Below are 21,116 nucleotides of genomic sequence, written 5' to 3' on the forward strand. Positions count from 1 at the left end.
AAAAAAATGCAAACGCTACATACACGGAGCACCGGGCCTTACAAAACGAATTGATCCCTTTTTTGTCCTCCGTAAATTCATTTTTTTTTGCCAGTTTGTCCAATCAAGCTGCGTATTTGACAATGAAGACTTTACTGGTAAGGCCATTCACCAATCAAACTTGTTAGTGGGCGGGACTTGTTGCATTGTTAAAAAAAAAAAAACGGACGTGAGGTGTTATATCGGCTTCATGCACCTCAAACGTTTGTTTGTGGACCGCCATTATACGCATAGAAGAAGGGTTGGTGTAACGTTAACGTGTGTCGTCGTCCTAGTAGCAGTGAGGTGAGTTTGTGGAATTTTACTACGGCAATAATGTATTCTTTATTTCTATCTTTTTATGCCAAATTAACTGTCTGAACTTGCTTTACGATAATTGTATTGCATGAATTTGACATTTTTATTTTGGTCGTTATATTGAGCTAGCTAGTTAACTATCATAGCTAACGTCCTTAGCTAGCTAGCTAACATTAGCTAAGTTGGCTTGCTAACGTTGTTAGCCACCCAGTCGACGCTGTGATGGAGGAAGTCTTGCCTACTTTTGATATTCCACAGCTAACCCCGCTTTCCAACTTTGCTTACCAGACAACAGCTTGCCAGACTTTAGAAATGTGAACTTAGACATTGAAGATAGTTTGTTTAACTAGTATTCAGCAATTGTTCGGCCAGTTTGAATTCAATTGCACTAGTTAGCTAGCTAACATAACGTTAACCATTGCACTTCCTGTCCATGCCGCCCACTCACTTGACATCACGGTTTTATTTGCAGCCTAACTGGTATATTGACATGCCTCTCCTATCTCACAGGCTCTGCGTTAACATAAAGATGGTGAAGATCTTTATTGGAAACCTCCCTAACGAGGTCGAAAAGGATGAGATTGAGGCCCTGTTTACTGAACATGGCACAGTGACAGAATGTGCAAAGTTCAAAAACTATGCCTTTGTCCACATGGATGACCGCAAGTCTGCAACCAAAGCCATCCGCACCCTGCACCTCTTCAAGCTTCATGGCAGGCCAATCAATGTGGAGCCGAGCAGGGGGAAGAACCAGGGTCCAGTGAAACTTCATGTGGCCAATGTGGAGAAAGGCAACGGCGATGAGCTCCGCACTCTGTTCGAGGAGTATGGAACAGTGACAGAATGTGCCATCATAAAAAATTTCGCATTCATCCACATGTCCAACTCCGATGAGGCCAAGGATGCCATAAAGGGATTAGACAACACTGACTTCCAAGGTAAGAAAATTACCCTCATTAAGATTTACGATTGAACTGTTGGAAAGTCCTGACGTTAAATATGGACTTGCGTGTCACTGTCTGACTGTTAATCATGGTTTTCCTCTCTAGGCAAACGGATTCACGTTCAGATGTCAAAAAGCCGTCCCAGAGGGGAGGAAGAGGATTACGGCCCCCCACCAGATAGGGGTGGATACTGGCCACCTCCTCGTGGCTACCCTGGGGACAGGGGTCTGCGTGAGCCCCCTCATTACAGAGGTCGCATGTCAGGGGGTTACCCTGGCCCCCCTCCACCTCCACCTCCCCCTAGACGAGCCCCTTACCCCCCAGAGCGTGCTTATGAGCGTGAGCGGGAAAGCTACGGGGTGGTCGATTACTATGAGAAGTACAGAGCGCGCCCTGCCCCTTACGGTGGCCTTTCAGGCTATGGAGATGAAAGGCGTGTTGGCGCCATACCCCCTCCACCACCACCCCCTTCTGCCATGGTTAGGGAGCGCCTTGGGGCCTCCTCCCTCAACCCGTACGAGCGTCGCCCCCTCCCTCCTCCGTCCTCCTACTATGCCCGTGATCGCAGTCCCATCAGAAGACCCCCTCCCCCCATGCCCCCCGCAGGTAACGGCTACTCCTATGAGCGCTCTCGGCTCTCTCCTCTGTCCAGGCCAGCGATGTACAGCGTACCACGTACCAGAGACCCCTATGCTGAGAGGGTGCCTCTGCCCCCTCCTGCCCGCTACTCATATTGAAAGCACACTGGTGCTTGACTCAAGGTGAGAAATCAGAAACAGGATAGTACACTATGCAATTACACTCCATATCTAGCTCACTTAAAACAATGGGGAGTGGAAGGGTTGAATTAGGGGTGACTCCTCGCATTGACGTTCAGTGTCTCGCTTAAAATACCAGACTAGAAAAGCTCCAAATGCATTGTTTCACCATATCCTTAGCTTTTTACAAACTCTCCAAATCTGCTTCAACTGAACAATGTAAAATCGTAATATGCCTTTTAAAGAATGCTGGAAGTTTTACTGAACCTCAGCGCGTTCCTCCATGAGTAAAATGCGCTTGACTTGTGTGGTTTGCTCTCTTTCCAGGGTTAAATTATCCGACAAGATCGTCGTCTCCTGATGCACGTGGCACTATACCCCCCCTTCGTCTGTGGCGTTGCGTTCACCTGCGACTTACTGGAAGATACTCTATTGCTTGCGGCCACCCATACAAAAAAATACGCTTTTGTCTACGGTTTCGTCCTCTTTCTTGAACTGTTTTACATTTGTTCTGCTTGATTTTATTGTTCGAGGTTCATAAGCTGTTTTGGGGCAAAGGATAAAGGCAGAGGGGGTTACTGTATTTGAGGTGTTATTCTATTTTGAAATGACGCAGTACTCCTAAGGGCTCTATGTTGGCCTAAGACCTAACATAAAATTTCTTCCTTTATAAAATAATTTTCATGGATACAAACCCTCTAAACTGTGATATTCATGAAGGGACTATTTGAATGTTAATTAAATAGCAATCCATGTAATTTTGGTAAACATGAATGTTACGAAGATTCTGCAGATGTCTTTTTCAGAGCTGTACCTAGCTTCAGTTTGATTAATAAACCACACACTCATTTGCATAATTAGTCCAACAACGTGTTAGTGTAATATCGCTTTAACTGGTGTGATCTTGGTTTTGGGTGGTACTTGCCAGTATTCAAGACGTTTTGCGACGCAACTGTTAGCGTAGTGATTTAACTACCTATGCAAATTTGATTTGTTAGACATTTTGTGTTCAATTATATGCCGATTTACATACCTAGATACCCCAAAGCTGCGTTTTATGTATGGTTTTCTTTTCTTTACAGATGCCATTTTTGATTTCAAAGCTTTTTAATAAACAGATTTGAACTATCGTCACTTTGAACTTCCCCATCTTTCCTCGTTATTATAGGCGCTTCATGACGATGCTCATTGCAGTCAGTGAAAGCCAATATGCAGCAGCACTAACTTAATCTATGGCATTTCGGTCCATTCTGAAAAATACGCTTTTCAATGTTTAATTTATATTCAAAGTAGTGGGGAAATTACCCTCTTATCTTTTTCTTTGCGATGGCAAATGTATTATCTCTTGCGCTCTCTGAAGGTGCTTAATTTTACAATGTCAGTTTCCATCTTTCAACCACTGCATACCCTACCATGTTCTTCACCATCATTCTCTTAAATAAATGTAATATTTTGGCTTAGTGATCTAACTAATGCCCTCTCCCATGATACATAGGACAATAAGCCCTGGTATGCTTAGCACTTCTGCTTTTTGTAGGTTGTTAGAACCATGATCTGTGGATAGGTGTTGTGGACACAATGTAGGAGACGGCCGTGCTGTCTTTTGCTGTATCCTACGATATGGACATGTGGAGGTAATGTTCAATTAAGGTCATTTATACAGAACTAAGATTTATTGTACTTTAAAGGTGCTACAAAGGATAGATTGTTTTGTTTTTGCATTGTACATTTCAGGTTTTCATTATCTGCAGTATTAGTGGAATGATAGTGTTTCACAGTATTACATACCCACCAGTGTGATTTGCTGTGCTATTTGTCTATTGGTTTCCCCGCTGAAGCGGCACTTGTCAAAATGGGAAAGCTGTTCTGACTTTGGCTGTTTACCTAGTGGAAATCGCTCTCATTTCCTGGTTGGTAAAATTCTACACTGTTCGCTCAATTTCAGTTTGTGAAAATAAGCCCTGGATAGTGAAGCGACTCATTGTACAATCTTAATCTCTGTGAAAAATCTTTTCAGTGAAACAAAGGTTCAGCTTCAAACAGCTGTACAAACTATTTTTGTTTATGAAAATATATTTTGCAGTGATTTAGATGGTCAAAGTCAAACAGCTTTCCCAAATGATAGGCAAATATCACAGCCAACATTAGCGGGTAAGTGTTTCAGAGTATCATTCCGCTATTAGCGGCAGATATATTTTGGAAATTCTGAAATGACAATGCAACAAAAATAAAAAACCTATGTTTAGTACCTTTTTTAATTCCCATTTGACACTTTGCCCATGCTTAGTATCCTTTTCTATCAAACTGATTCTCCCATCTTATTGCTCCAATCCCCCGTATCTCAGCCTCTTGTTCTTTCCTTGCACAAGAGGTTGGTACGGAAGTGGAATTCTGCTAGGGAAGGTATTGTGAAATTAATTTAGCAGAATACTGTAACCATGTAGGTATCAGTAATGAAATGTTGGAATAAGTGTCATGTTGGATGTACTAAATTTATTTTTGTAATTGTATGGATGAACAGACTTCCCCAATGCTTAGTATGTCCTTTTTAATGATACTTGCCTTCCATCCTATTTCTCCAATCTCTTCCTCTCTAGGCCATGGTCTTCTTTCCAGTGGTTGGTACAGAAGTGGACTTCTGGTACAGAAGTGGACTTCTGGTACAGAAGTGGACTTCAGCTCCTCTTGATATTCTGACACTGCTCTTCAGGGTTATGTATGCTGTGAATGGGTGCCACCACTACCAGATCGGTCCTTATGCAGGAAGTGCAATGGCCCATCATGGTCAGACATCTCTCTGTGCCATTTTGTGCCTTAGGTTTAATATTTCAGTGAGGTAAAAAAAAATGCATCTCTTCAGGCCTCCCGAGTGGCGCAGCGGTCAATCGCATCGCAGTGTTGCGGCGTCACTACAGCCTGGGCTCGAATCCCAGGCTGTGTCACAACCGGCCGTGACCGGAAGTCCCATATGACGGCGCACAATTGGCCCAGCGTTGTCTGGCTTAGGGGAGGGTTTGGGGGCGAGGCTTTACTTGGCTCATTGCCCTCTAGCAACTCCTTGTGGCGGGCCAGGCGCCTGCAAGCTGACTTCGGTCGTCAGTTGAACGGTGTTTCCTCCGACACATTGGTGCAGCTGGCTTCCGGGTTAAACGAGCAGGTGTTGAGAAGTGTGGCTTGGCAGGTCATGTTTCTGAGTACTCGACTTTTGTCTCTCCCAAGCCCGTTGGGGATTTGCAGCAACGAGACAAGATCGCAATTGGATATCATGAAATTGGGGAGAAAAAGGGGTTAAAATTACACACTTTTATTTTATTTTAAATAATCTCTTCTTTCTTCAGGAGGGACTTGGGCAGGACCAGCTTGAAGAAAGAATACTGTCTGACTGTTGCCTAATCATTTGCTGACCAGATGAGACTCCTTGAGTTGAAGTGGCATCAGCATACTGTTGTCCTTGATGCTCACCATTTCTATGTACTGTCACCATTAAAGTCATAAATTTTGAACAATTTTTACTGTTGCCATCAGTGTTGCTTTTGCTTAAATGCTCAACTGCAGAAATATTACTTGAAAGCACTGATTTTCAAATGTATGTCATTTACCAATCTAACTACCAAAAATGAATAAATTATTTTTTATGTATAATTGATTATTTTATTTCTTGAGTATGGACAAAATATCCTGTCTTTTTGAGGCACCGTTCACACTATCACAGCTGTTTGATGAGATCACAGAATGGTAAAGGACTTCCTAATATAACTCTGGGGAAGTACAGAGGCATTGAAATGCAACACTCAATGGTAAAGAACTGCAAATGATCCCTGAGTAGGTGCTTTCCAGACATAAAAATACTCTAGGCTAGTCCTGGAGGACAATGGATTTTGTTACTGTGAGCTTATTGGTCATGCTCCTGTCTGGGGTGTGGCTTACTGTTTTGCTGAAGCCCCATTGGTTGAGTGTGGCACTGGCAATACCTGCCTTGTGGCTCTACTAAGCCCTCAACCCTGCCACTGGTTTGCCCTGGTTCCTCGCTACATCCTTTGAGACCTGGGTTCATGACTCTGGAGTCTTATTTATTCCTGTCAGTCAGTGATGTAACCCTGGCTTGTTTGGAGCTGGGGTGCAGGGAGAACTTGACAGTGAGGCTAGGGGAGGTGGAGGTGTTTACATCAGGGTTGCAATCGCTGTGGGGAACTTTGAGAGAGGGTTGAGTGATTCAGTGTGTAGTTGCATAAATGCTGTTAAGAAAGAAGATACTATGATATTAATAATACATTGATACCACTTTGTTTCGATTTTGCTACTTCCTGTGACAGAAAGAGTTGTAGTGTCATGTTACACCCTCTGAGAAGTGCTATTTCCTAGTTTCCTCTGAGAACTGCTATTTCCTAGTTTCCTCTATCCTTTACCTAGGTTGTGCTATACACACTATGTGAGCACAGGAGAGGGGAAGCCCGGGGAAGCTCTCCATGTGGGATGGTTCAGAGACATCTAGAGAGGAGGTTGCAAGTTTTCTCCATTGTCCGGGGCCCAGAGCTCATAGTGACATGTCGGCAGGACTGCCCGACCTCTCAGCATGACGACCATGACGTTCCCACTCTACAACGGATGCTCCACCTGTCACTCCTGAAGCCTGTTGAAATCACCGCCTCCTTGTACATTGCTCACGTGTCCCTCCGTCTGTGTACAGGTGAGCTGATGGACCCTTTCCACTTCAGGGGCTCTTTAGTAAGGTCATATTAAGGGAGCACCGTCAACATACCAATCAACACATCTATAATGGCTTATTCGTGAACATTAAAATGTATACCTGGATATTTCCGAGCCCACTAGTCACTTGTTATAACTCACTCTTTTTTACATTTCTGTCCACATCCCTGTATACGGGGAACGAGACACATAGCCTCTAACCCAGTTGGACCTCCAAAAGAACAGAACCCACTCCCTGGATCACTCACAATGGGGAAACAGCTACCTCATCCACCGGTCCTCTCCGTTCGACTCTGGGGTTTATCGCTGTTTCCAGGAGGGGCAGCTGACAGGGGGTTACCTCCTGCAGATGGATGAGCAAAAGAGAACTGACAGGACCAAGCCCAAGTCCAGATGAGCCATACCTTCCTCAGAGCTAGTGGCCCTTTGCCTGGCTACCCAGACGCTCAGGCCAAACGGCACGCTACTTCTACACAGATTTCTGGATCACAGTGCATTCGGAAAGTATTCAGACCCCTTGACTTCTTCCAAATGTTACGTTACAGCCATATTCTAAAATGGATTAAATTGTTTTTTTCCCCTTATGAATCTACATACAATACCCCATAATGACAAAGCAAAAACAGGTTTTTAGAAATGTTTCCAAATTGATTAAAAATACAAAACTGAAATATTACATTTACATAAGTATTCAGACCCTTTACTCAGTACTTTGTTGAAGCACCGTTGGCAGTGATTACAGCCTTGAGTCGTCTTGGGGCCCTTCTCCAAGGCCCTTCTCCCCCATTGCTGTTTGGCCGGGCAGCCAGCTCTAAGAAGAGTCTTGGTGGGTCCGAACTTCTTCCATTTAAGAATGATGGAGGCCACTGTGTTCTTGGGGACCTTCAATGCTGCAGACATGTTGTGGTACCTTTCCCCAGATCTGTGCCTCGACACAATCTTGTCTCGGAGCTCTAAGGACAATTCCTTCGAACTCATGGCTTGGTTTTTGTTCTGACATGCACTGTCAACTGTGGGACCTTTATATAGACAGGTGTGTGCCTTTCCAAATCATGTCCGATCAATTTAATTTACCACAGGTGGACTCCATTCAAGTTGTAGAAACATCTCAAGGATGATAAATAGAAACAGGATGCACCTGAGCTCAATTTCAAGTCTCATAGCAATGGGTCTGAATACTTATGTTATGTATCTCTTTATTATTTGTAATAGTGAGCAAAACAAAAATACCTGTTTTTGCTTTGTCATTATGGGGTATTGTGTGTAGATTAAATAAATAACAATTCTCAGCAATCAATTTTAGAATAAGGCTGTAACTTAACAAAATGTGGGAAAAGTCAAGGGGTCTGAATACCACTGTATGTACCTCCCTGACCCTTCACCAAATGCAAACACATTCAGGGCCGTCTGATTGGTTCAGAAACCTTGGTGCCTTGCAAATAAAAGTTGACTTACTTGTTAAAGGCTTTGGCAAGTATACGACGTGTAACACAATAATCAAATAAAAACAGTTTTATTATTATAGTCAACATTTACAAAACAGTTACAAAACCATATGATCCTTCCCCATCTTTCATTTAACACTGATACTTGAACTACATGAAAAAGGTAAATATTCAGAAGCTTTAGTTTCACATTTTATATAATAACGTAACAGTCTTAGTAACACTTGCGGAGTGATAAGAAAAACTACACTTGAGGTCCCAATGGCTTGGCCCTACATTCAGTCAACAGTATGATTAAGTTTACAGAATGTTAAATCTCGGTTACCCAGAAGTAAAATTATTGTTAAGGTTTGTCACTTCCTGTCCACGAGAGATTATACAATGTTTAACATCAATATTGTTTAAAGACAACTGCTACTAGGTAAAGAGAAAATCATTGTCTATGAGAGAAACATACTGCATGATTGGTACATGATTGTCTCATCCATCTCTATCGGCCCATGGCTCATGAGTGGTGGGATGCCATTGTTTGAATGGTCTGAGCCTGTATCCATGACGGGAACAATACTTGGCACGCCCACCTCTCTGGAAGGAGGCACTGCCAGCACCCCAAACTCCACCTCGAAGCTCCCCTTTGCCTCTCCATTCTCACGACGTATCAGCAGCTCATACTCCCCGAACCGGACCAGGGCCTTATTCGGCAGCTCTGCCCTCTCCAGGTACCCCAACTCTGACCCGTTGACCGTCACGTGTCCCTTCTGGCTCAGGTTCTGCACAGAGAACAGCATGTCAGGGCTGTTGGCGGTGTGGTAGGCCTGCAAGGCCAGCTGCTTGCGGGAGACCCGTGGGTCGGCCAGGGCAAAGGTGCATCCGTGGACGTCCCGGCCCAGCCTCAGGGGGTCCTCGGCTGGGTGCTTGTGCCTGGCGTCCACGGGCAGCAGGCGGTAAAGAGCCTTAGAGGCCTGCTGGGGGTGGTAGAGCTGGATCTGGAGGTAGGTCATCAGCTCCTCTGTTTCCATGGTGTGAGGAAGCTCCATGATGTGTGTTATGATAGCTTTTGCAATTGAAAGGATGCTGACTTTCAGTTTCAATTGGTCTGAAAGAAAAACAGAGATAATTAAATGGACTATTTTTTGTTATTCTGGCACTAAACAAGTCTTATTACTAGAAATAGAATAACAGCTCAGACAGAGGGTACTGAAATTAAAAACATTTCATTCTATTGCACAATTCCATAGGGAGAAATGTCAGGGTATTTCCATAAAGCAGTAGAAAATCTCTTGTTTTGTTAACACTTTTTGTTCTCATTTTAAGGACGACTTGTCAGAATTGCATCATTCCACACACCCAGCCTCATTCAGCATTTCCTCTAAAACTTTCACTTGATGAAAGTAATTTCACTGTGCTATGAATGTAGCCTATTTTATATGGGTCGTTCCATGAAATGAGTGCCTTTTGCCTCAGATATTTTAAGTAGAAATTGTGCACCAATGTTGAATTTTAAAAGCCTGTTATATTAAATGAAGTGCTCTTTACTATAGACCACATGGAAAACGCAATACATCAAAAACAAATGTATGAATAAAGATATGCTAAAGTGTCAATATTCAGCATTTTGACATGTTCCACTGCATCCTCTACACTATTAGAAAAAAAGGTGCTATATAGAACCTAAAAAGGGTTATTTGGCTGTACCCACAGGAGAACCCTTTGTAGACCCCTTTTTGGTTCCAGGTAAAACCCATTTGGTTCCAGGTAGAACCCATTTGAGTTCCAAATAGACCCCTTTACACAGAGTTCTACATGGAACCCAAAATAGTTATACCTGGAACCAAAAAGGCTTCTTCCAGGAACCATAGAAGTTACACTACTCAAAATACACCTAATTGGTGGAACAACCCATACTCCGCCAGTTTAGGAAACAGTTTTTCACAACAGCCAGTCTACTATATTGTCAGAAGTGAAGAACATGTTCGATCTGCAACATTCTTGCACACATGTTTTTCTATAGCTCTAATAACATGACTAGACTTGTCGAAGATTTTACTGATATTGAAATGTCATGACATTCAATCAAACAACAAAACCATTCTGAATGTTCACTACCAAACTTGCTAGGCTATATCTTACCTGTAAAATTAGGTAGTTGTAGCAATTGTACACACACGTCTGCAAAGATCAGGCTACATACAGTAAGTATGCGTCTCCGACTGTTGACTTGCTTACTTGAAAGGGTACAACAACTATTGCCTGCCTACTGGCGCACCAACCTTTGTGCGAACTATAATGGGTGTCGGAGGATAGTAACAAAGATATGTTCTATCTATGATAGTACAACAGCGTTTCTAAACCATACTGTACTGTGATAGTACTGCCGAGAGCAAAACAACAGGAAGGGGATAACCGTTGAGTCAGCAAGCACGCGCTCCACCATTCATGGTTATGACTAGATGGGATACAGTTTTTTGTCAGATTTGACTTTTTGTAACAGGTTAGGAGAATTTGAAGGCTATGAGAATTTATGCAACAGTTTATGAGAGTTAACGTAGCAGGTTAGAATAATTAGGTTAAGGTTAGGAAAATGGTTAGTGTTAGCTAAAATGCAAAAAAGGTCAACATTTTGACGTTCATTTGACAAAAGCCGTATACCTTCTAGCATTGACCATATTACATCGCACCACCGTAGACAGTAAATTGCTGCTTGCCTTGGGAAATTCCAGAATTCCCCAATAGCTCTATCTCTTTAGGGAATGTCTGTTTATGATTTCAATTTTGCAGGCTCCATGCAACTTCCTTACGACTTTCAGTAACCCCATATGGAAAAGTAATATATGGCCTTTATATATCAGCAAGGGAAGATTCTGAAAACTCTCAATGGGAAGAAAATCACAGGTCATGTCCCTAGAGCTTTGGCTAGCCTTAGGATGGTCGTTTCTGGGGTTCCACCATAGATTATATAAAATAAAATGTAGATGGGTCATAGTGGTTGATGCCAAAAGGCTGTTCAGTAAGAAAGAGAGGCAGAGAAGTGAAAGCCTGTCAGTGTTATTCATGTTCGAGAAGGTTGAACCAAAGACAGAACAGATGGGCTTCCTGGCTTTCACTGTTACAAAGAGTTTGCCCCACCTCAATTAATGTGTTTTAAATGCCAAAGAATGGGACATGTAGCGGCTCTGTGCAAAGGAAAGAAAATATGTGCCAAGTGTGTAGGGGATGATTATGTTATGTTGAATATGGAAACAATGTCAAGGTTAAATGTTGTAAATGGGGAGGGGGGGGGGGGGTGCACACAGTACAGCAGTTGGTGGATGCCAGAAAGAGGCTAGAGATGCCCAAAGATATAAAATCACTCATAATGTCTCTTATGCAGAGGCATCAAGGCAGATTGGTTTAACTATTAGGCAGAATGATGGAGATAATATGGCTACTGCTGGAATTAGTGGACCTACTGTAAGAAATGTTACTTATGTTGGTCCAGACACGGATAGGATACCTGTTCAGAAATCTTGCGCTCACAAATATGTGTTGTTTCAAAGGACACCTTAATAGTTAATCAGATTGACTTTTTTAGCCTTCATTGGAAAGGTTATCAACCTGCCCGCGTTTTTGGAAAGAAGAACTGCCAAGTTGAAGATTGTGGAAGCAGCTACAGAGTTTTTAGGGGTAACAGATGTTACTGTCGCCATGATTGTTGATATGTTGACTCCTAATAATCCTAATGATGGAATGTCTCAGTATGATTATAATTAGTGTTATTGTTTTTGTTATCCATCAGTGTAATGCTAGGAGCCTTATTTCTAACGGTTAGGAGTTTAACAAATATGTCATTGATTTAGAGATCAAACCTGAAGTGATATGTGTTCTAGAAACATGGCTTTTACATCTTGATTTGATTATTTCTGGTTATTGCTCAATCAGACCTGATAGATCAACTGGACAGGGTGGTGGGTGTGTTAAGTTCATAAGAGAAGGTCTTGTATATCGTCATTTAACTGTGCCATCTGAATATGAATGTGTGATTGTGGAAATCTACATTGCAGGTAGTAATATTAAGTGACACAATTTTTGCAACCCTTGTCGTCAACTATCTGTAGTGATGTTTCATGAAATATCAGGAAAATTGGGCACTTGAGAGATGTGGTTCGCCGACTTTAATGCACATAGTAGTTTATTGGAAAGCACACATACAGATGCTAATGGTACTATTGTGGAAGATATGAGCATTAGTATGTCTTAACGATGGATGTGGTACAAGAGTTGATGTTTTTAGAGGGGTTACATCCTGCCTGGACCTCACAATGGCTTCTAACTCTATTGCATTTATGTATGAATGGAATATAATGTGTGTCACGCCCTGATCTGCTTCACCTGTCCTTGTGCTTGTCTCTGTCCCCCTCCAGGTGTGGCCCATCTTCCCCATTATCCCCTGGGTACTTATACCTGGGTTCTCTGTTTGTCTGTTGCCAGTTCGTCTTGTTTGTTCAAGTCAACCAGCGTTTTGTCTCAGCTCCTGCTTTTCCCCAGTCTCTCTTGGTTTTGACCCTTGCCTTTCCTGACTGAGCCTGCCTGCTGTCCTGTGCCTTTGCCCCTACTCTGGATTACCGACCTCTGCCTGACCTGACCCTGGTTCTGCCTGCCACCCTGTACCTCGGGCCCCACTACTCTGGGTTATCGATCCCTGCCTGCCTTGACCTGTCGTTTGCCTGCCCCTGTTTTTGCAATAAACATTGTTACTTCAACACAGTCCGCACTTGGGTCTTACCTGAAACCTGATACAATTATTCTACTGTTGGAAGTGATCATTTCCCGATTTCATGCACCATGAACTTTGATGTTACTATTCCAAATGGGGTAACAGTCAGAAGATGGTGCTTTCAAAAAGCAGACTGGGAAAAGTTTGGTGATCATTGCTTAAAGTCTGTTGGACAGTTGATGTATGTGCTGCCTCTGTGACCTCTCTGATTTTGAGTGCTGCAAATGTGTGCCAGTGGGCGAGAAAAGGAAGGTGGCTCCTTGGTGGACTGAAGAGGGCACTGTGGCTATTTGAGAAACAAATAGGGCTTACAGAGTGTTGCGTAGGAATATGACTCCTGAGAATCTAGTAGCTTTCCAAAGGAAGAGAGCTTTAGTACATAGGGTCATTAAGCCTGTCAAGAAATGTATGGAGACAGATCTGCTCTACAATAGGCAGGATTACTGAGCTGGGGGATGTATGGTCTATGTAGAAGAAGATGACTGGAAGAAGCAAGCATCTCGAATTCCATTTTGGTTGTGGGTCAGAAAATGGACGTAACTGATAAAGAAAAAGCTGATTTGTTGGGGAAGACATTTGCTAGGGTACATAGTGGGGTTACTTTGGATGAAGTATATAAGCAACGCAGGGGTGCGGTTTTAAATGCTCATGTTAATGTGTATAAGAATAGGGATACTGTATTTTCTTTGGATGCTGTTTTTTACCATACATGACATGCGTTCAGCCTTGATAGGCTGTGGATTTCCAGCCCCAGGTCATGATCAGTTGTGCCATGTAATGATTAAGCATCTACCCGATGAGGTCATACATGTTTTCCTGGGATTATTTAATACAATTTGGAGTGAGGGAGTTATACCTTCTGGTTTGAAACGTGCAGTAATGTTAACTTTTGTAAAGCCTGGTAAGAACCCTTCATGTGCTGATTAGTTATAGACCAATAGCACTGACCTCTAACTTGGCCTACTGATTAAGATGGTTAAGATAGCCTTATTTATTCGCTCTTTTAGGCCGCTCAGCAAGGAAGAAGCCACTGCTCCAAAACCGCCATAAATAAGCCAGACTACGGTTTGCAACTGCACATGGGGACAAAAATCGTACTTTTTGGAGAAATGTCCTCTGGTCTGATGAAACAACAAGAGAACTGTTTGGCCATAATGGCCATTGTTATGTTTGGAGAAAAAGGGGGAGGCTTGCAAGCCGAAGAACACCATCCCAACCGTGAAGCATGGGGGTGGCAGCATCATGTTGTGGGGGTGCTTTGCTGCAGGACGGACTGGTACACTTCACATATAGATGGCATCATGAGGGAGGGAAGTTATGTGGATATATTGAAGCAACATCTCAAGACATCAGTCAGGAAGTTAAAGTTTGGTCGCAAATGGGTCTTCCAAATGGACAATGACCCCAAGCATACTTCCAAAGTTGTGGCAAAATGGCTTAAGGACAACAAAGTCAAGGTATTGGAGTGGCCATCACAAAGCCCTGACCTCAATCCTACAGAAAATGTGTAGGCAGAACTGAAAAAGCGTATGCGAGCAAGGAGGTCTACATTCCTGACTCAGTTACACCAGCTCTGTCAGGAGGAATGGGCCAAAATTCACCCAACTTATCGTGGGAAGCTTGTGGAAGGCTACCTGAAACATTTGACCCAAGTTAAACAATTTAAAGGCAATGCTACCAAATACTAATTGAGTGTGTGTAAACTTCTGACCCACTGGGAAAGTGATGAAAGACATAAACTGAAATAAATCACTCTCTACTATTATTCGGACATTTCACATTCTTAAAATAAGTGGTGATCCTAACTGACCTAAAACAGGGAATTTGTACTAGGATTAAAATGTCAGGAATTGTTTAAAACTGAGATTAAATGTATTTGGCTAAGGTGTATGTAAACTTCAGACTTCAACTGTATACTGCAGCCTATACTGTAAATAGTTGTAGTGGTTTTTACAGCTGTACTACTTGAATACTTGGATTTAAAAGTATATAGTCCTAATAAACTTTTTTCCCTGATATGTCATGCACTCATAATAAAATAATTAAAACCATAATCTTGTTTCTTCACTCTGGTTTGATAGTGTCCTTTCCAAACAACGGTACTGTACATAATGTTGGAAGGCTAGCCAGGCCAAACTACAGATAATCTATCCTTTTCTATAAACCAACATATGGCCATCATCATATGACTGGTAATGGAAAAGTATGAACATGTAATGCACTCACTACTGTAAGTCGCTCTGGATAAGAGTATGCTAAATTACTAAAATGTTTTAAAAAATAAACGTGAATGATGAGATCCTTCCTTTGCCTGTAGTCTGTTCCCTTTGTGGAAGTTTACTGCCCTCTGCTGGATAGGTGTTGTACACACAGATCAGGGAAGTCAAGACATCGCCGAAGAGCAGGGTTTCCCAAACTCGGTCCTGGCTAGCCCAGATTCCCAATCACCGAACCTCATAACTAGCTACCAAGAAGCCATTTCAGGCTATCAATCATGTTCGAGTAGCTAGCTTGTCTTACGATCTTAGCTGGCATGCCTGCTGACAAGGTTGGTAGACTTTAGAAAAGCAAGCAATAACTAAATGTACTGAATAAGACTCACATTCCTTTCAATCTTTTACCCAGATTTTAACAGAGATACAGAGACATGCTTAGACATGCAGAAAAAATTAAAATAGACCGGTTTTTATTTTTTCTTTTATATAGAATTAAGCACAATGATTATGACTCTAGATTGCAGGAAAAACGTTTTAATGTGTTTGAAAAAATTAATGTACGGACGGGGGCCTAGCCCCCCTACCGACCACCACTCAGACATTCTCACGTACTTTGTGCGCCCTCAGATTTTTTGGGTGCATGACGTCCCTGGTCACATGTGAATGACCACACAAAATGGCAGGAGCCATTTAAGTAGAAACACAAATCACTAGTAAAAGAGTTTTACCCTGTAAGGACAACGATGGCGATCAAACTCAAGATGTTGGACACAATTAAAGCTAGCAGTTTGGGGTTTAAAGGAAGTTGTTGATATTCTTTCTTAGAAACACAGGTATACATGTCAAATTTTGTAAGCTTCGTCTTCGACCCTTTTACAATTCAGAGTTGCATCAGCAAATGTATTTTAGTTTGATTTGTCTTGAATTGTTACAGATCAGAGATGAATTATTACAGAACAAAATCTAAATTTAGAGGTTCAAAGCAAAATACCTTCAATGTCCAGCTTGGTCCCGTTCCCAAACAGGATCTCCCCACAAAGCCACAGCACAGTAGTAAGTTCCAGCATCAGACAGGCTGAGGTTCCTCTTGGGGAGGTTGTAGACACATTGATCACTTCTATTTTCGTGTGGGTAAATTATTCTGGATGGGATTCTCCTGTGCCATGTCTGAACCAATAGACACTGTGTTCTCCTGCACAGGTCTCAGTGTGTATTATACAGTTCAGAATCACAGAGTCTCCTGGCTGGACTGACGAAGACATAGGCTGCTGAGTAAGATGCTGGTTCCTGGAATCTGCACCCTTTATAACACAGTAAAACCAAGGTTCTCATAATTGTTTTTGTTTTAATATAACCACTGAAAAGAGCCTGATAGGCACATGATAATACATATACAGTGCCTTGCGAAAGTATTCGGCCCCCTTGAACTTTGCGACCTTTTGCCACATTTCAGGCTTCAAACATAAAGATATAAAACTGTATTTTTTTGTGAAGAATCAACAACAAGTGGGACACAATCATGAAGTGGAACAACATTTATTGGATATTTCAAACTTTTTTAACAAATCAAAAACTGAAAAATTGGGCGTGCAAAATTATTCAGCCCCTTTACTTTCAGTGCAGCAAACTCTCTCCAGAAGTTCAGTGAGGATCTCTGAATGATCCAATGTTGACCTAAATGACTAATGATGATAAATACAATCCACCTGTGTGTAATCAAGTCTCCGTATAAATGCACCTGCACTGTGATAGCCTCAGAGGTCCGTCAAAAGCGCAGAGAGCATCATGAAGAACAAGGAACACACCAGGCAGGTCCGAGATACTGTTGTGAAGAAGTTTAAAGCCGGATTTGGATACAAAAAGATTTCCCAAGCTTTAAACATCCCAAGGAGCACTGTGCAAGCGATAATATTGAAATGGAAGGAGTATCAGATCACTGCAAATCTACCAAGACCTGGCCGTCCCTCTAAACTTTCAGCTCATACAAGGAGAAGACTGATCAGAGATGCAGCCAAGAGGCCCATGATCACTCTGGATGAACTGCAGAGATCTACAGCTGAGGTGGGAGACTCTGTCCATAAGACAACAATCAGTCGTATATTGCACAAATCTGGCCTTTATGGAAGAGTGGCAAGAAGAAAGCCATTTCTTAAAGATATCCATAAAAAGTGTTGTTTAAAGTTTGCCACAAGCCACCTGGGAGACACACCAAACATGTGGAAGAAGGTGCTCTGGTCAGATGAAACCAAAATGGAACTTTTTGGCAACAATGCAAAACGTTATGTTTGGCGTAAAAGCAACACAGCTGAACACACCATCCCCACTGTCAAACATGGTGGTGGCAGCATCATGGTTTGGGCCTGCTTTTCTTCAGCAGGGACAGGGAAGATGGTTAAAATTGATGGGAAGATGGATGGAGCCAAATACAGGACCATTCTGGAAGAAAATCTGATGGAGTCTGCAAAAGACCTGTGACTGGGACGGAGATTTGTCTTCCAACAAGACAATGATCCAAAACATAAAGCAGAATCTACAATGGAATGGTTCAAAAATAAACATATCCAGGTGTTACAATGGCCAAGTCAAAGTCCAGACCTGAATCCAATTGAGAATCTGTGGAAAGAACTGAAAACTGCTGTTCACAAATGCTCTCCATCCAACCTCACTGAGCTCGAGCTGTTTTGCAAGGAGGAATGGGAAAAAATGTCAGTCTCTCGATGTGCAAAACTGATAGAGACATATCCCAAGCGACTTACAGCTGTAATCGCAGCAAAAGGTGGCGCTACAAAGTATTAACTTAAGGGGGCTGAATAATTTTGCACGCCCAATGTTTCAGTTTTTGATTTGTTAAAAAAGTTTGAAATATCCAATAAATGTCGTTCCACTTCATGATTGTGTCGCACTTGTTGTTGATTCTTCACAAAAAAATACAGTTTTATATCTTTATGTTTAAAGCCTGAAATGTGGCAAAAGGTCGCAAAGTTCAAGGGGGCCGAATACTTTCGCAAGGCACTGTATTTGTTACTTACCCTAATGCAAAAGAAACACACCCTTTCCGAAGATCATGGCATCAATTCTCGTGTGGCACAGTAACACATCCCCTTATCTGATGGTCTGGCGTCTTCAATAGTCAGCACAAAACTAGCTCCACTTTCCTTGCTACAAACCAGGTGCTGTTGTTAAACTCCCCATAGAATGTTGGAGTGAATGTAAAGTGATAGCACGCAGACTGAAGCTTGTCCCACTGTCATCTTGAACCAGTTGAAGTAACTTCCTTCGGTTTCTGAGATGAAACATCTCAAACCAACTGTGCATCCAGAGATGAATGTATTTAGGGCATTAGACTGTCTGGTGGTAGTAGACCACCCTTTAGAAAGGATAAAAACAAAGATTTACATGACTTGAATATCTTCACGTTTTTTAGTCTCTTCTCATCCCTCTATTCTGTCAGCATTTTCTAATGCAGTTAGTTTTCATACATATGGATTCCTTAAACCTACCTGTACTAAATGTCAGCAAAGAAAATAAACGTAGTTGGGTCATTGTATAATTCCACCTCCGATGACGGCATCTTCTCATGCGTAGACTAGTCGTCCTGTGTTACAGATGGGGGTGAGAGTCAAGAGGTTATGGGTGTCTTTTTATACACTACTGGAGTGTGGGTCCACAGGCCTGATTGGCTGCTATGACATCAGTAAACAGACAGAACCCTCCCCTCTGACCTTTTTCTGTCCTCATGCTACATGTCTTCGAAAAGCTATCGAGAGATAAGCACACCCTATGGAACATATGCAAATATTGCTTGCCCTCATTTTAGATCTTGAATTTGAATTTTTATGGTAATACGGCATTGACTATTATTGGAAAGCTCCAATTTACACACTCAAACAGTGGTGGAAAAAGAACCCGACTGTCATACTTGAGTAAAAGTAACGATAGCTTGATAGAAAATGCCTCGAGTAAAAGTGAAAGTCACACAGTAAAATACTACTTGAGTAAAAGTATTTGGTTTGAAATATACTTATGTATCAAAAATAAATGTAAATGCTAAACTATAGTCAAGTATCAAATGTAAAAAATCATTTCAAATTCCTTATACTAAGCAAACCAGATAGCACCCTTTTTCTTTTTAAATTTACAGATAGCCAGGAGCACACGCCAACACTCAGACATCATTTACAAACAAAGCATTTGTGTTTAGTGAGTCCACCACATCAGAGGCAGTAGGGATGACCAGGGATGTTCTCTTGATAAGTGTGTGAATTCAGTAACTAGTACTTTTGGGTGTCAGGGAAAATGTATGGAGTAAAAAGTACATTCTTTTCTTCAGGAATGTAGTGAAGTAAAAGTTGTCAAAAATATAAATATTAAAGTAAAGTACAGATACCACAAAAAAACTACTTGAATAGTACTTTAAAATGACTTAAATACTTTACACAACTGCACATAAAAAGGTATTAGTAGCATTAACATTATCATTAACATTATTCATTGGTATCACAAAGGCTTTCTCCAGCAGTTTAATTCAGGAATCTTGGACATTGTGGCGAATCATTTTACATCAGACAGAATACCATTGGTGCACTTATATATATATATATATATATATATATATTAGACTATTGAATGTATACACTGAAGACTGTTTTTACATTTACATATTGTCTAATTCTGGTGGATCTCAAAATTACCAATATAGGCCCTGACCAGCAGGGGGAAGGTTGCTCTGTACTTCCTCATACCTACTTTCACTACATCTCTATAGTGCTCACACAAAGAGATTGTATCTATACTATTTGTATATCCTCTCAATACTTTCTCAAGTCATCGAAAGCATTCTGATAGATATCAGGCATCAAATGTGATAAAGTATTTTGTTTACTTTGTCAGATGACTATCGTAACAACATCAGGTTCTGGTCTGCATATAAACATGTGGTATGAGTGTGGTTCAGGAAGGAGTTTTGGTGTGATGGTGGGGGCTGAGATCTTGGTTGCATCCAAAATTGCACCATATTCCCTATATAGTGCACTGCCTTTGGCCAGAAGCACTTCTTTTGAGCAGGGCCCACAGGGTGCCATTTCAGAAGCACACTTGTCATTTGGTTGATGCTGTAGGTAGTGTGACAAACCTCTTCAAGGTTAGGAGAGTTTGTCACAAGTTTAACAGGAGACCGTCACCAAAATCACCCCAGAATGAGAGTTCTTTCAAACAGGACAGTACCTGTATGTTGGTTTCTATGTCCTAGTCCACCCAGGCCTCAGGCATGGTCAAGGATAGCAGGGTTTGGTACACAAATCGGGTTCTCAGTCGGTCCAGGTCAAAATACCAACAGGTAAGTCCAAACAGTCCAGGTCATATAAGGTAAATCCAGACAATATATATTGTCTCTTTTTCCCCCATCCCCTTCCTCTCTCTCTTCCTGGTTTGTCTTGACCTGTTATCTGTGGGTCGGCCCCACCTTCCGAGCATTCCCCTTGCTTCTGGGGATTGTAGTTTTTGGAGGCCGGCCATTTTGTGATCTGTAGTTCTGGCCGGGGTGGCCATTTGAGTGAGAGGGCAGAGCCCGTTTATTAGTTCTGCCGTCACTTATCTGCCATTTATCACTCTGCCCCCTTCTTTGCCACAGTGTGTTTTTGTCAGCTAAAAGTAAACCAAGTCTTGATGAGTGCACGGTCCACCCTCCTGCCTCCCTGAAAGTAACAACATGAAAACTATGTGCTGAAAGTGTTGGACCTGAGGGCAGGTTATCATCCTCCTCAGAATCCCTCAGTGCAGCATAAATAGTGAAATCGAGTGCATGTTGATCAAAGACATCACAAGGCTTTTCAAAGGCATTATCAACACAATTAGCAACATCATTATTTGCATGCAACATCAAACTGCCTTGGTAACAAACCATAACAAATCTCAGAAAGAGCTCACACTTAAAAATATACTCCTTGATATTTGTATAC

At 41.9% G+C, this 21,116-nt stretch overlaps 2 protein-coding genes across 9 annotated transcripts; one reads left to right on the top strand and one right to left on the bottom strand.

Moving 5' to 3' along the window:
- The first annotated feature begins 24 nt into the window (after window positions 1–24).
- Window positions 25–5,680, top strand: LOC110500539 (RNA-binding protein 4.1). 7 transcript variants are annotated; one of them, XR_016490330.1, is made up of 7 exons: window positions 171–324; window positions 847–1,274; window positions 1,386–2,041; window positions 3,576–3,672; window positions 4,636–4,679; window positions 4,718–4,822; window positions 5,377–5,680. XR_016490330.1 is itself a non-coding variant. In XM_036957948.2 (4 exons), exons 1-3 carry the CDS (start codon window positions 230–232, stop codon window positions 2,015–2,017), a joined length of 1,155 nt encoding a protein of 384 aa, XP_036813843.2. In that variant the 5' UTR covers window positions 25–229; the 3' UTR covers window positions 2,018–2,041; window positions 2,366–3,168. The 7 variants fall into 7 exon arrangements, 2 of the variants coding, with proteins under 2 accessions (XP_036813843.2, XP_090070751.1); XR_002470122.3 differs by having other exon boundaries at window positions 4,636–4,822; XR_016490328.1 differs by having other exon boundaries at window positions 3,576–4,822.
- A 2,562-nt stretch (window positions 5,681–8,242) lies between these two features.
- LOC110500540 (TRAF-interacting protein with FHA domain-containing protein A) lies at window positions 8,243–20,509 on the bottom strand. 2 transcript variants are annotated; one of them, XM_036957951.2, is made up of 2 exons: window positions 20,383–20,509; window positions 8,243–9,286 (listed from the first exon to the last, which is right to left on the bottom strand). In XM_036957951.2, exon 2 carries the CDS (start codon window positions 9,225–9,227, stop codon window positions 8,631–8,633), a length of 597 nt encoding a protein of 198 aa, XP_036813846.1. In that variant the 5' UTR covers window positions 9,228–9,286; window positions 20,383–20,509; the 3' UTR covers window positions 8,243–8,630. The 2 variants fall into 2 exon arrangements, with proteins under 2 accessions (XP_036813846.1, XP_021433623.1); XM_021577948.3 differs by lacking the exon at window positions 20,383–20,509 and adding an exon at window positions 10,321–10,642.
- Between the last annotated feature and the right edge of the window lie 607 nt (window positions 20,510–21,116).

Source organism: Oncorhynchus mykiss, chromosome 21 (genome assembly GCF_057628025.1).
Source record: "Oncorhynchus mykiss isolate SJ-2025 chromosome 21, ASM5762802v1, whole genome shotgun sequence".
Taxonomy (NCBI): Eukaryota; Metazoa; Chordata; class Actinopteri; order Salmoniformes; family Salmonidae; genus Oncorhynchus; species Oncorhynchus mykiss.

Coding starts and splice junctions, on each gene's coding strand:
- LOC110500540 (XM_036957951.2), bottom strand. CDS start 9,227: ATGGAGCTTCCTCACACCATGGAAACAGAGGAGCTGATGACCTACCTC.
- LOC110500539 (XM_036957948.2), top strand. CDS start 230: ATGCACCTCAAACGTTTGTTTGTGGACCGCCATTATACGCATAGAAGA. Junction 325..846: donor GTCGTCCTAGTAGCAGTGAG/GTGAGTTTGTGG, acceptor CCTATCTCACAG/GCTCTGCGTTAACATAAAGA. Junction 1,275..1,385: donor AGACAACACTGACTTCCAAG/GTAAGAAAATTA, acceptor TTTCCTCTCTAG/GCAAACGGATTCACGTTCAG.